This window comes from Cyprinus carpio, chromosome A3 (assembly GCF_018340385.1).
Source record: "Cyprinus carpio isolate SPL01 chromosome A3, ASM1834038v1, whole genome shotgun sequence".
NCBI lineage: Eukaryota > Metazoa > Chordata > Actinopteri > Cypriniformes > Cyprinidae > Cyprinus > Cyprinus carpio.
Genome location: NC_056574.1, coordinates 7,793,553 through 7,805,713, shown reverse-complemented (window position 1 = coordinate 7,805,713; position 12,161 = coordinate 7,793,553). Strand labels below are relative to the sequence as shown.

At 37.0% G+C, this 12,161-nt stretch overlaps 1 protein-coding gene and 1 long non-coding RNA gene across 2 annotated transcripts; one reads left to right on the top strand and one right to left on the bottom strand.

The window, feature by feature from the left end:
• Nucleotides 1-1,983: 1,983 nt before the first annotated feature.
• LOC109077341 lies at nucleotides 1,984-5,128 on the bottom strand. The gene is made up of 3 exons (XR_006153789.1): nucleotides 4,610-5,128; nucleotides 3,861-3,951; nucleotides 1,984-2,813 (listed from the first exon to the last, which is right to left on the bottom strand). It is a non-coding gene; the product is annotated as an uncharacterized LOC109077341 (long non-coding RNA).
• A 695-nt stretch (nucleotides 5,129-5,823) lies between these two features.
• LOC109077336 (NAD(P)(+)--arginine ADP-ribosyltransferase 2-like) lies at nucleotides 5,824-6,907 on the top strand. The gene is made up of 2 exons (XM_042714760.1): nucleotides 5,824-5,931; nucleotides 6,007-6,907. The coding sequence occupies exons 1-2, from the start codon at nucleotides 5,881-5,883 to the stop codon at nucleotides 6,763-6,765; spliced, it is 810 nt and encodes a 269-aa protein (XP_042570694.1). The 5' UTR covers nucleotides 5,824-5,880; the 3' UTR covers nucleotides 6,766-6,907.
• The last annotated feature ends 5,254 nt before the right edge of the window (nucleotides 6,908-12,161 follow it).

Below are 12,161 nucleotides of genomic sequence, written 5' to 3'. Positions count from 1 at the left end.
TATTGTGTTCTGAAGATTCTTGGTAAACACATCATTTTACTAGGTAGGCTCATATGTGTTTATTTTAGACTTGGAAAAACTACATATTAATTATTGGGATTATTTTTTACTTAAGACATACAAATATTTGATCAGATTAATCACATCTGGGACATCAATACACCAGAAAGTTATTATTGTTCATATTTAGTAACAAATGCCAATTGTTTTGTCAATGAAAGGGAGTTACAAGTTTAATTATTTTGCATTACAAGATGGTGCCATGGGCTTTATTGTTACAAACACTGGAGGGATAACTGAGAATGTAGCAGGAATTATCAACATGGATCTTGTACTGTATTCAAACCAAGAGCAGGCACATTACTGATGTCCAGCACCTGAGGAGCAAGATACGGGGGTGAGGAGGACATTTTTACACTGATTTTTGCTAATTAGTTATATATACATACATATATATATATATATATATATATATATATATATATATATATATATGAATGAATTTGTCCTCGTGTAATAGTATCACAATGTGTATACATTGTCCTTGATTACTGCTTAACAGTGGGGAATAGATAATGGCATGTTGTTGCAGGTTCATCCATTATATTTATTGCCATTTACTTCAAAAATCAAAGAAATAATCTATTATTTTCATTATTAAATCATTTCTTTCTAATTTTTCCATGTTTCATCAGATGGCCTCACAATGTCCTGTCAAAAGGTATAATAGCAATGATGTAAGAATTAGAAAACAGAGGACTGTGAAAACTTTCAGATATAAATGTGAATCAGCTCAGTTTGTTGTCCATGATGAGGAGAATACATATATGTAGGTTTTACTGCCCTTCTACCCCCAGGGGCCCGGTAGCACCCCCCGGAAGAGCCCAAAACTGTACTTTTCAAATGGCTGTAAATCAGAGTCCAATTAACATATCAAAGCGAAAATCAGCAGGATTACTACTTATGCTATGCTGATAAAATAATGTTGGGCACAGTTTTCAGAAATAAATGCAAAGGTGGCATAAAGGCATTTTAAATATTCCTCACTCTAAAATACTAAATTTAATCATGCCTCTCAAATATATCATAGTGGTTTACACAGTGAATATATTTATATGTCCAGTTTACCATTAAATATATTATTTATTTCATTTCGTTAATAAAACGTTTTAAACTACATTTCCCATAAGCCTCCGTCGTTCTATCTATGGAAAGGGAAAACTAGGCGCTGTTTTTGTAGTTCATTGAAGTTATTCTTAGGGTTAGTGTTAGGATCTCGGTAAAAAGGTGATTTTTCTCAACATAGAAACAATCAATGTTGACTTAATATATTTACTAATGTGATAATAGCAGCAAAACATACTTTTGTAACATGATGCGCTGTTTAATATGGTTTAAAAGATAGTCCAACTACAGACATTCCTGCGGTGACAAGGGACATTCACAGCCAATGACATCAAAGCTGAGCAGCGTCATCACACTTCCTTAACCATTTATGGTCATTCATGAGCGCTGTCTTCCGTTTTTCGGCTAAAGGGATAGATTGGTTAACAATAAATTAAATTTACCACCTATTAGATAGTGTTTTATTAACGTCTACACCTTCTTCCAACAATAATGCAAATACAGAAATTATTGTTATTCAGCTTGACAAAAATTTGGCAATATTGATGTGCTCATGTGTATGTACAACTACACATGTGATGTGAACTGCAGTCACAGATGTATCTTATCTAACCAATAGATTCATTTAATTCAATTTAAAAGATAATTTTTTTTCCTGACCAAAGAAAGAGCATTTACTAATAAAAAGTAAAGAGTGAAATTATTAAGTTATTAAATTATTCCCATTTGTTTCTGTGATTTGCCTTGCTTTACCAATTGATCTCTAGGAATAAAAACTGAAATAAAGTATAATGAACATACATAATTTTGTAAGAATTTTCCAGTATTTATTGATATGTTAAACTCATTTAAAGACAAAGTGCACATATTACTGCACTGTCACCAAGCTCGTTTTTGAAGAATAAAACTATGAAGAATAAAAAGGCAGTTATGTTGTAAACATTAACAATTTTCAGTATGCAAATACTTTTATTAAAAAACAAAACATTATAAATATGGTATATGTCTTTCAGAGAACACCGGAAAAATATACATTTTCTTAAAAAAAAAATTATATTGACCAAAAAGTGATACAACACAATGTAAATGTTTCAAACTCACAAAATAACATCATGAAGACATGCATGTCAAGTGTGCAATATCATCTATAAAACTCAATCAGCACAGCATCAAATAAACACTGATTGTTCGAACAATGGAAGAAAGATAAAGTGTTCAGGAAAACAAACACCTGCTACATAAAAATGCAGAAATATAACTTTAACAATAACATCATTCACTTCATGACTGGAACTAGGGGATTGCTGTGCATGAATATGTCCTTTACTAAAACTCCTGATGAGAACTGATGCTTTTTTATGATAAAAGCACCAGAAGTAAAGTTTACTGTATGAAGCTTGAAAAAGAGAACACAATGCTTTATCAACACGATAAATACTATTTTTAACTATTGTTGTCATCACTGGTTCTGTATACAGTACAGTATATGGGTTGCTGGAAGGTCACAATGTATTCATTATAAGCTTAATTAAAACAAAGTTACATCTTCTGCAGAAATCAAATCACTGCAAAGTCTTAAGTCACTGATCCAGGAACCATTTCTGTGTGTGTGTGGCGGGGGGGATAAAGAGTTAAATAGGTGAGTCCTTGTGCATGACGGAGATCTACAGTGTTATGTGCAAACAATCCTGTAAGACAGAAAGAAAAAAAGAAATATTATTTCATTACATGCAACATTACTGTGTTTTTTTTAGACCATGAAAGCATCCTCTGCAAAGATGCTCTATAATTAAATGTTAAATGCATCCATTATTAAAAGCAAGTCATTAATAGCAATATCTACTCATGGAGATCACGTATAGTGGGAACATGAACTGATGGGGCTTATTTGAAGTAATTTAATGAGAAGCCAATGAACAATATAAACTTTCTGACTGTGTGGGGCAACTGATTTTCCAATGTTGTGATAGTGTCAGATGAGATTGTCCAGGGGCTTGTACAATATCATACAAGTGTTAAATTGAATTACTGAATTATTAAGACTTTGATGTGCGACTGTATTTAGGGATCATTTTAAAGACTTTTCCCATTTCCAGATACCCACACTTGAGGTCTTAGTCACTTGAGAGCATGTGTACATGACTATGAGACTGTCCCCGGTCTTAATAATGCCAAAGCGCAGCGTCCTTAACTCACACTAAACCTCTCCAATACTGCTCCAGAGCGCTATACAACGCTTAGTGTATCCCATCATGCATCATGTTTTGAAATTAATCGTGAGACTTTTTGCAGAGATCTCACAGGAGGTCACGCAAACCTTTCCAATGTTTGTGAAATATTAATAATAATAATTAGAAATTGAGAATAATTTAGTAGTAAAACAAAGTGTTAAACGTTTTCTTGGTGCACAGAAAAGTATATTAATTTTTTACATCATTTGCAACTGCTTTTTATCACTTAATTAGAAGCACCACAAATTAAATTGTCATCTTTAATAGGGACTATTGAAAAGACATTTAGAAGTTTATTTTAAAATGCAAAGTTGAAAGGAACTTTGTCATGTTAAGATCGACACACATTGTGATCTTCATGCTCACTTGGGCCAAATAAAGGAAATGTGCAAAGACGGCAAGTGTGGGTATTTGGACCGTACAACAGTTTAAGAAACAACAAATGCTGTGCAAATGATAACAGCAGGAATGTTTGATAAAAGGGACAAACTATCACAGACCAACCTGCCTCTGCAGCTTTCTGTCTTCTCCATTTCTGAAGGAATACCTCTCCACAAACACCACTGGGGTGACTGCTTCCTTTATGTCTTTTCAGCTAAAAAATAAATACAAGGGGAAAGAAATTAAACAGAATTATATACAGAATGTTAATAGTGATCTGTGGGCAAAATATTTAAGATATAAACTAATATGAATTGAACTGCAAGATGGGAAAAATGTTATTTTTTTTTTTTTTTTTTTTTTTACATTAAAAGGGTATTACAAGCATGGTACAGTAAATGTGATTACTGTGAAATATGTCATATAAAAGCACATTAAAACACTACCATTACAGTGGTATAACCACAGTCATTTTGGTGATTATTGTGCTATTACTATACCATAGTAAAACTACAGTTACTGTGGTAAAAAAAAAAATAAAAAAACACATGGTAAATGTCTTGTTTACTGGGTTTTACCTACTATTGTAGGTGTCATGGTTACCATGATTTTACTACAAATACAACTTACATCTTTGAACCTGAAATGATTATAAAACGGATCCCAGGTCTATAGCACGTCACGTGACAGATAAGAGTTTAATCACCCCAGTTAGCAGCTGTGTTCATTTAGTTAAACACAATGAAACTCAAAGACAGCCTCGGATGACCGATGTAATACAGAGAGTAAAAATATGGCGCTCATCTGATTAATAAAGAAGACAGAATACACTTTATAACAGGCATTAAAAGAGCATATTTACTACTACTCACCATAGACTGTATAACTCACCCAACCTGCGGCTCTTGTAAACTGATGGCAAGTATCGCGATGTGTGCTGAATGAGACTTCTTGAACGTGATTTCAAAGCGATAAACATCTCATGTCAGTGACGCTAGAGGCGCTTGACCACGCTTCAGTTTTTGACGCTTTGGGAGTGAGAATGGGTTGACGCACGGCGCGTGATGCGCGTGGTGGGAGGGGCGGCGCTGTATATTAATTATATATTATTATTATTTAGAAATGTTTCGGTTATTATTTTGAAGCTGTGTTGATTTGCTGTTTATTAATATTTTTTAAACTATAACGCTACATCTATCAACATTTATTTAGATGTTATCATTGTATTCATTCATTTCTTTATTTTAATTATATTATTTCGGTTTTATTACCGGTGAAATATTACAGTAAGCCAGAACACGGGCCGAGCGGGTCTCATTCTAAGCCCATTAGCCACAATCCAACGCGGACATTCATATCACAGAATCTGACAGCGACAGCATTTTTAAGCAGCCTTTACAATAACCTTAATAAAAACTTTTAACTTAAAAAAAAAAAAAAAAAAAAAAAAAATCTGTAGGCCTATCTCTAATAAATAAATTATTTATTTATTTATTTATTTTGTGTTGTTCTTTTTATTTAAACTAAATTGTTTCTTAATGTGAAAATGTGTTACAGTTATGTGTCAAGGACTTGATATTGAATTCTGTAATAAAAAAAAAAAAAAAAAATCTAGGCCTATGAAAAAAATAAAAATCAATAAAAAAGTAAAAAAAGGACCATTGCGCATTTTACAGCTAAAAAGGTTTTAATATGTGTTTTTGTCACCAGCAATACAGTATGTTGCTCAGTTTTGTTACAGTAAGTTAAGCTCCGATTTTTTTTCAAGTTTCAGTGAGTTTTTGCTTCTGTTGTCCTGTGGAAAAAAATCTGTTTCTTCTGTTTTTTGAGAAGAAAAAAAAATTTAGATATCAAACTTTATTTTTTTAGAAAAGCTTTCATTTAATTAAGTGTATATGCATGTGAAATATATCTAAGATTTTATACTTGAGCCTATTACTCATCTTAGATGGGAACGGAAAGTTTATCTTCTTGTGTGAAAAAAAAAAATATGATTATTAATCAGAAAATATCGTGCTGATGCACGAAAGATGCCTCCAATTGAAATGCATTAGTTTAAAAAACGAACCAAGATTTTCTTGCCTTCCAGCATCTTCTCTTCACTAGATCTACTAGAGAATCTGAGAGATTCGACTGAATCAAGATGCTGCTGATCATTGAAGCTCTTCTTCTCATTTTAGCTGCTCTAGGACAGGTAAGTTTGTGTTCTAGTGTGAATATTACAGACATGAATACTGATGATTGATCATTATGATTCTGGTTGCTGCAGGATCACAGGACAGCTGCTGCTGATGTTAAAAAGATATTTCCACTGGATATGGCACTGAATTCAGTTGATGATCAATATGATGGCTGTAGAGAGAAAATGGCAAATCTGGTGAAGACACAATATCTAGAGAAGGAACTCAATAAGTCACCTGATTTTAAAATTGCTTGGAAAAAAGCGGAAGACTTTGTCAAGACCCAAAATAATAAACTGACAAAGAATAATTTAATCGCTATTTATGTGTACAGTGATAGTAATGTGTTTAAGCTTTTTAATCCTGACACTCGTTCCGGTAAAACAAAGTACAAACAAATGAGATACAAATGGTATTCACTTCACTTTCTGTTAACAGAAGCGATACAGATTCTGAAGAGACAAGAAAAAAAATGTTATTCAACTTATCGTGGTACCAAAGCTAAATTTAATGAGCGTGTTCTGAACAAAGAGGTTCGTTTCGGCTCATTTGCTTCATCCTCTCTTGATCTTAAAAAAGCACAGGGTTTTGGAAATGTGTCTTGTTTTGAAATCTACACTTGTAAAGGTGCTGATGTGTCAAAATACTCTAAGCTTCCTCATGAGAAAGAGGTGCTGATTCCTCCATACGAGAAGTTTATAGTCACCGATGTCAAGAAGAAAGGGCAGAAAGGTGCCTGGTGTGACACTGTGTTCATGCTGAAAAGCACTGGGACAAGAAGTAACCTGAACTGTGCTCTATTCAAGAAACCACCCAAGACCATAATGAAAAAATATGTTGTGCGCTGAACAAAATGCTTGAATTCACATGATAAAATCATGTACATCAGTTCCATATATAAAGAATGTTTTTCTCCCAGTTAATGTCAATAAACCTTTATCAGAAAATACACTTTGTTTACTGATTTCAGCATAAAGAAATAAAGTTATTTTTTAAGTAACTCAATTCAGTGGCCTGTTTTATGTCTAAACCATTTCTTTATTTATACCTACACATTTTTTGGTGAACAATTTTAGTGCTTGGTAATTATCTAGATGACTGCCAGCAATATCATAGACACCAATACAGCTTGCAGCAAAAACATATATTATCAAAACAATATATAATATTTTTGCTTATTGATTAATTTAATTTGCTTCAGTAAACTTAAACAGAATTTTAATACACTATACATATACAGTCGTGGCCAAAAGTTTTGAGAATTACATAAATATTGGAAATTGGAAAAGTTGCTGCTTAAGTTTTTATAATAGCAATTTGCATATACTCCAGAATGTTATGAAGAGTGATCAGATGAATTGCATAGTCCTTCTTTGCCATGAAAATGAACTTAATCCCAAAAAAACCTTTCCACTGCATTTCATTGCTGTCATTAAAGGACCTGCTGAGATCATTTCAGTAATCATCTTGTTAACTCAGGTGAGAATGTTGACGAGCACAAGGCTGGAGATCATTATGTCAGGCTGCTTGGGTTAGAATGGCAGACTTGACATGTTAAAAAGGAGGGTGATGCTTGAAATCATTGTTCTTCCATTGTTAACCATGGTGACCTGCAAAGAAACGCATGCAGCCATCAATGCGGTGCATAAAAATGGCTTCACAGGCAAGGATATTGTGGCTACTAAGATTGCACCTAAATCAACAATTTATAGGTTCATCAAGAACTTCAAGGAAAGAGGTTCAATTCTTGTAAAGAAGGCTTCAGGGCGTCCAAGAAAGTCCAGCAAGCGCCAGGATCGTCTCCTAAAGAGGATTTAGCTGCGGGATCGGAGTGCCACCAGTGCAGAGCTTGCTCAGGAATGGCAGCAGGCAGGTGTGGGCGCATCTGCACGCACAGTGAGGCGAAGACTTTTGGAAGATGGCCTGGTGTCAAGAAGGGCAGCAAAGAAGCCACTTCTCTCCAAAAAAAACATCAGGGACAGATTGATCTTCTGCAGAAAGTATAGTGAATGGACTGCTGAGGACTGGGGCAAAGTCATATTCCCCGATGAAGCCCCTTTCCGATTGTTTGGGGCATCTGGAAAAAGGCTTGTCTGGAGTAGAAAAAGGTGAGCGCTACCATCAGTCCTGTGTCATGCCAACAGTAAAGCATCCTGACACCATTCATGTGTGGGGTTGCTTCTCATCCAAGGGAGTGGGCTCACTCACAATTCTGCCCAAAAACACAGCCATGAATAAAGAATGGTACCAAAACACCCTCCAACAGCAACTTCTTCCAACAACCCAACAACAGTTTGGTGAAGAACAATGCATTTTCCAGCACGATGGAGGACCGTGCCATAAGGCAAAAGTGATAACTAAGTGGCTCAGGGACCAGAATGTTGAAATTTTGGGTCCGTGGCCTGGAAACTCCCCAGATCTTAATCCCATTGAGAACTTGTGGTCAATCCTCAAGAGGCGGGTGGACAAACAAAAACCCACTAATTCTGACAAACTCCAAGAAGTTATTATGAAAGAATGGGTTGCTATCAGTCAGGATTTGGCCCAGAATTTGATTGAGAGCATGCCCAGTCGAATTGCAGAGGTCCTGAAAAAGAAGGGCCAACACTGCAAATACTGACTCTTTGCATAAATGTCATGTAATTGTCGATAAAAGCCTTTGAAACGTATGAAGTGCTTGTAATTATATTTCAGTACATCACAGAAACAACTGAAACAAAGATCTAAAAGCAGTTTAGCAGCAAACTTTTTGAAAACTAATATTTATGTAATTCTCAAAACTTTTGGCCACGACTGTATATATATAAATGACTTAATATTTTTCAACTTAATGTTAAATGAGAAGAGTTTATTTCATGTTGGAATTTTTGTGGTTTTCATTGTGCGGAAGAGTGCAGCTTGTGGTTTTGGTGTTGTGGGCAGCTTTACTCACACCATGTTGCTTTACAAAAGCAATGATGAGTCTTCTGTTACATGAAAAGAATTTATTTAAGTAGTAATATGAGAAATTCCAATTAGTTTGGTTTGCTCAACAAAACATTTCATGGTAACACTTTACAATAAGGTTCATTAGTTAGCACTAGTTAACTACTTTAGTTAACATGAACTAAGAATGAACAATACTTCTACAGCATTTATTAATCTTAGTTCATATTAATTTCAACATTTACTAATGCATTATTAAAATCAAAAGTTGTGCTTGTTGACATTAGTCAATGCACTGTGAGTTAACATGAACTAACAATGAGCAACTGTAATCTCATTAACTAACATTAAGAAATATTAAGAAATACTGTAATAAATGTACTGTTCATTGTTGTTAGTTAATACATTAACTGATGTAACCGTATTGTAAAGTGTTAACCATTTTATTATTCAAGTCTTCTTACATGAACTTTAGAAAAGCTCATCTCAATTTAATCAAGTTCACTGAACATCTGTTAAGTATGCATTTGATAAAAACGTAAGGATTTATGAGTCCTAATCAGATTAGTCAGACAAGAATTCAACAGTTTTTTCTACTTGAAACCACACAGGTCAGACTTTCACAAGTGCTGCATTCTCAGATGAGATGAGAAGATTCACTCTTTTTGAGTCCAGACGCATATCTGGTACAGGAAATAGTAGGTGAGTCTTTACTCATTAGTGTTGCCAGATCTTGCTAGAAAAAAATAAATAAAAAATGCAAACAAGATCAAGTTCATGATAAATATTGTAACAATAAAAACTCCATAATAACGGGAAGAAGGAGGCGGGAACAGTCAAATAAATCTTTAATAACCAAAATAAACATAAAACAGCGCGACAGCCCCACACGGGCGACTGCCGCGCACAAATAAAAGCAAACCACAAAATAAAACCCAGGCCTGGTCCTCTCTCGTCCTTCACTGTCGTCGCTCCTCTTTTATATCCTTCCGATCTCCTCCGTGGGACTCGAGACCGGTGAGTGGAGCAGGTGTCGCTCATTTCCCAATCACTCCACCGGCCTCGCTCCGTTCCCACGGCTCTCGGCCCCGCCCCACTCGTCACATACCCCCATCGCCCCTCGCAGGCCGGGGGGTACCCACGAGACTGCGCTCTACTCCCCCCTCCCCCCCTTCCCCTTCCCTCCGGGGGGGGACCGCTCACGGTGGCTGCAGGGACCTGGGGGTCGGACAGACAGACGAGGCGAGAGAAAAGGAGAGGGAAGGAAGAGGAGCGACAGAGACGAGAGAGGGGAGAGAGGGGAAAAAAAACAAAAACAATTCCGGTTCCCAGACATGCTGCCGCTCGGCCCTCCACCAGCTGTGTGAACTCCTCCACGGTGCCTGGCGGTGGCACTGGACGGCCCTCGGTGGACGGCACGACACTCCTCCGCCGCCCGGTGGACGGCGACGGCTCCTCCGGTTTTGGGCAGCCGGCAGGAGTCCCCCGTTCCCTGCTCCTCCTCGTTACACGGGATGGCAGCAGGCTCCGGCCCCCTGGCGAACGGCACCGACTCCTCCGCTCCCTCACGGACGGCAGCCGCCCCTCCACATCACGGGCGGCCGGCAGCGAGTTCGTCCGTCCACGGCAACCCACTCCAAGCCCACCGCCTCGAGCGTCCACGGCGCCAGACTGCTACGCCTTGCTCCATGGCACCGCGGATTCACCCCAGCGGCAAGGGATCTTCGGCAGCGCGTCCCTCCTTCCTCCTGGGTTTCGGCACCAGTGTAACACTATAAAACTCCATAATTACGGGAAGAAAGGAGGCGGGAACCGGCGAACATTCAAATAAACCTTTAATAACCAAAATAAACATAAAATAGCGCGACAGCCCCTCACGGTCGACTGCCGCGCACAAACAAAAACCAAACCACAAAATAGAAGCCCAGGCCTGGTCCTCTCTCGTCCTTCACTGTCATCGCTCCTCTTTTGTATCCTCCCGATCTCCTCCGTGGGACTCGAGACCGGTGAGTGGAGCAGGTGTCGCTCATTTCCCAATCACTCCACCGGCCTCGCTCCGTTCCCACGGCTCTCGGCCCCGCCCCGCTCGTCACAAATATATCCAAATACTTGATATTTAAAATATGACCAAAATATTGCGACCTGCAACTTCCCAATTTAACAAGTCAGTAAACCAGGTCATTTTGCACAAACCCATGCACAAACAACAAGCTCAAAGACGCTGAGAATAAAAGGACACAGCACCAGAAGCGCTCTACAGCACCAAAACACACACACATAAATTAGGGAATTCACTGCCTTATTGTAATGTGGTTGTCACTCCTGAAACTTTATTTGGCCAGACTTTATAGAACCATAATGTAAAAGTTATGAAATTTGTCAAATAATATTAATAACAGCTTCAGACAATAACAGTCTAAAGTTGTTAACAGATTTGGGATATAATCAGCTGTTCAATGAATGTGTGGACAGGTGAAGCCTGGTCATTGTAACTCTTTGATGTTCTGTAGAAACAGCACCACCTACTGCTCATTGTCTGAAATTCATTCAAAAATTATTATTATTATTATTATTATTATTTTGTATTACAACAGGCTATGAAAAAGACTAGACAGACAGCTAAGAATGCTGGAAAGTCCAGGTAACATTCAGATACTGATAAATTGCAGAAAAAATAACATGCACAGTTAAACAGGGATTTTGGTGATGCACTGGCAGCTGTGGTACAGCACCATGTACTGGCCATTCTCTGAGATTCATTTGAACCTTTTAATATCAAAGTCATTCATCCTCTGTACATCACTAAGGGCTCTTAGTAAACTCTGTTGCCAACTACTGGCCTACATGTACATAATCCCACAAAAGTCTCAGTAATATGTGCGTTTACATGCTCATACACTACAAATCATCTTGCACTGTTCCCTAGCCAGCTGCTTGACTTACAATGTTTCTCTTTGCACATGTACAGTATTATGCAAAGCATTCCTATAGTCTATATATTTTTTTCTTTTTCAGTCTATGTATTGGTAAAAAATGATAGTATATTCATATTCAAAATCTGTCAGTAGGTTAGTTGTGTATAGGTATAGTATTATGCGAAGCATTTGAATAGTCTGTATTTTTTAGCTTATGTATAGGTAAACATTTACAGTATACATAGTATATTTATAGTCAAAATCTGTCAGTAGGTTAGTTGTGTATAGGTTTATACTGTTTTACTTCATTGTTGTATGTATTTATGTAGCACCATGGTCCTGTGAGGCACGACATTTCCACACATGTAGCGAAATGACAATAAAGCTCAACTTGAACTTGACTC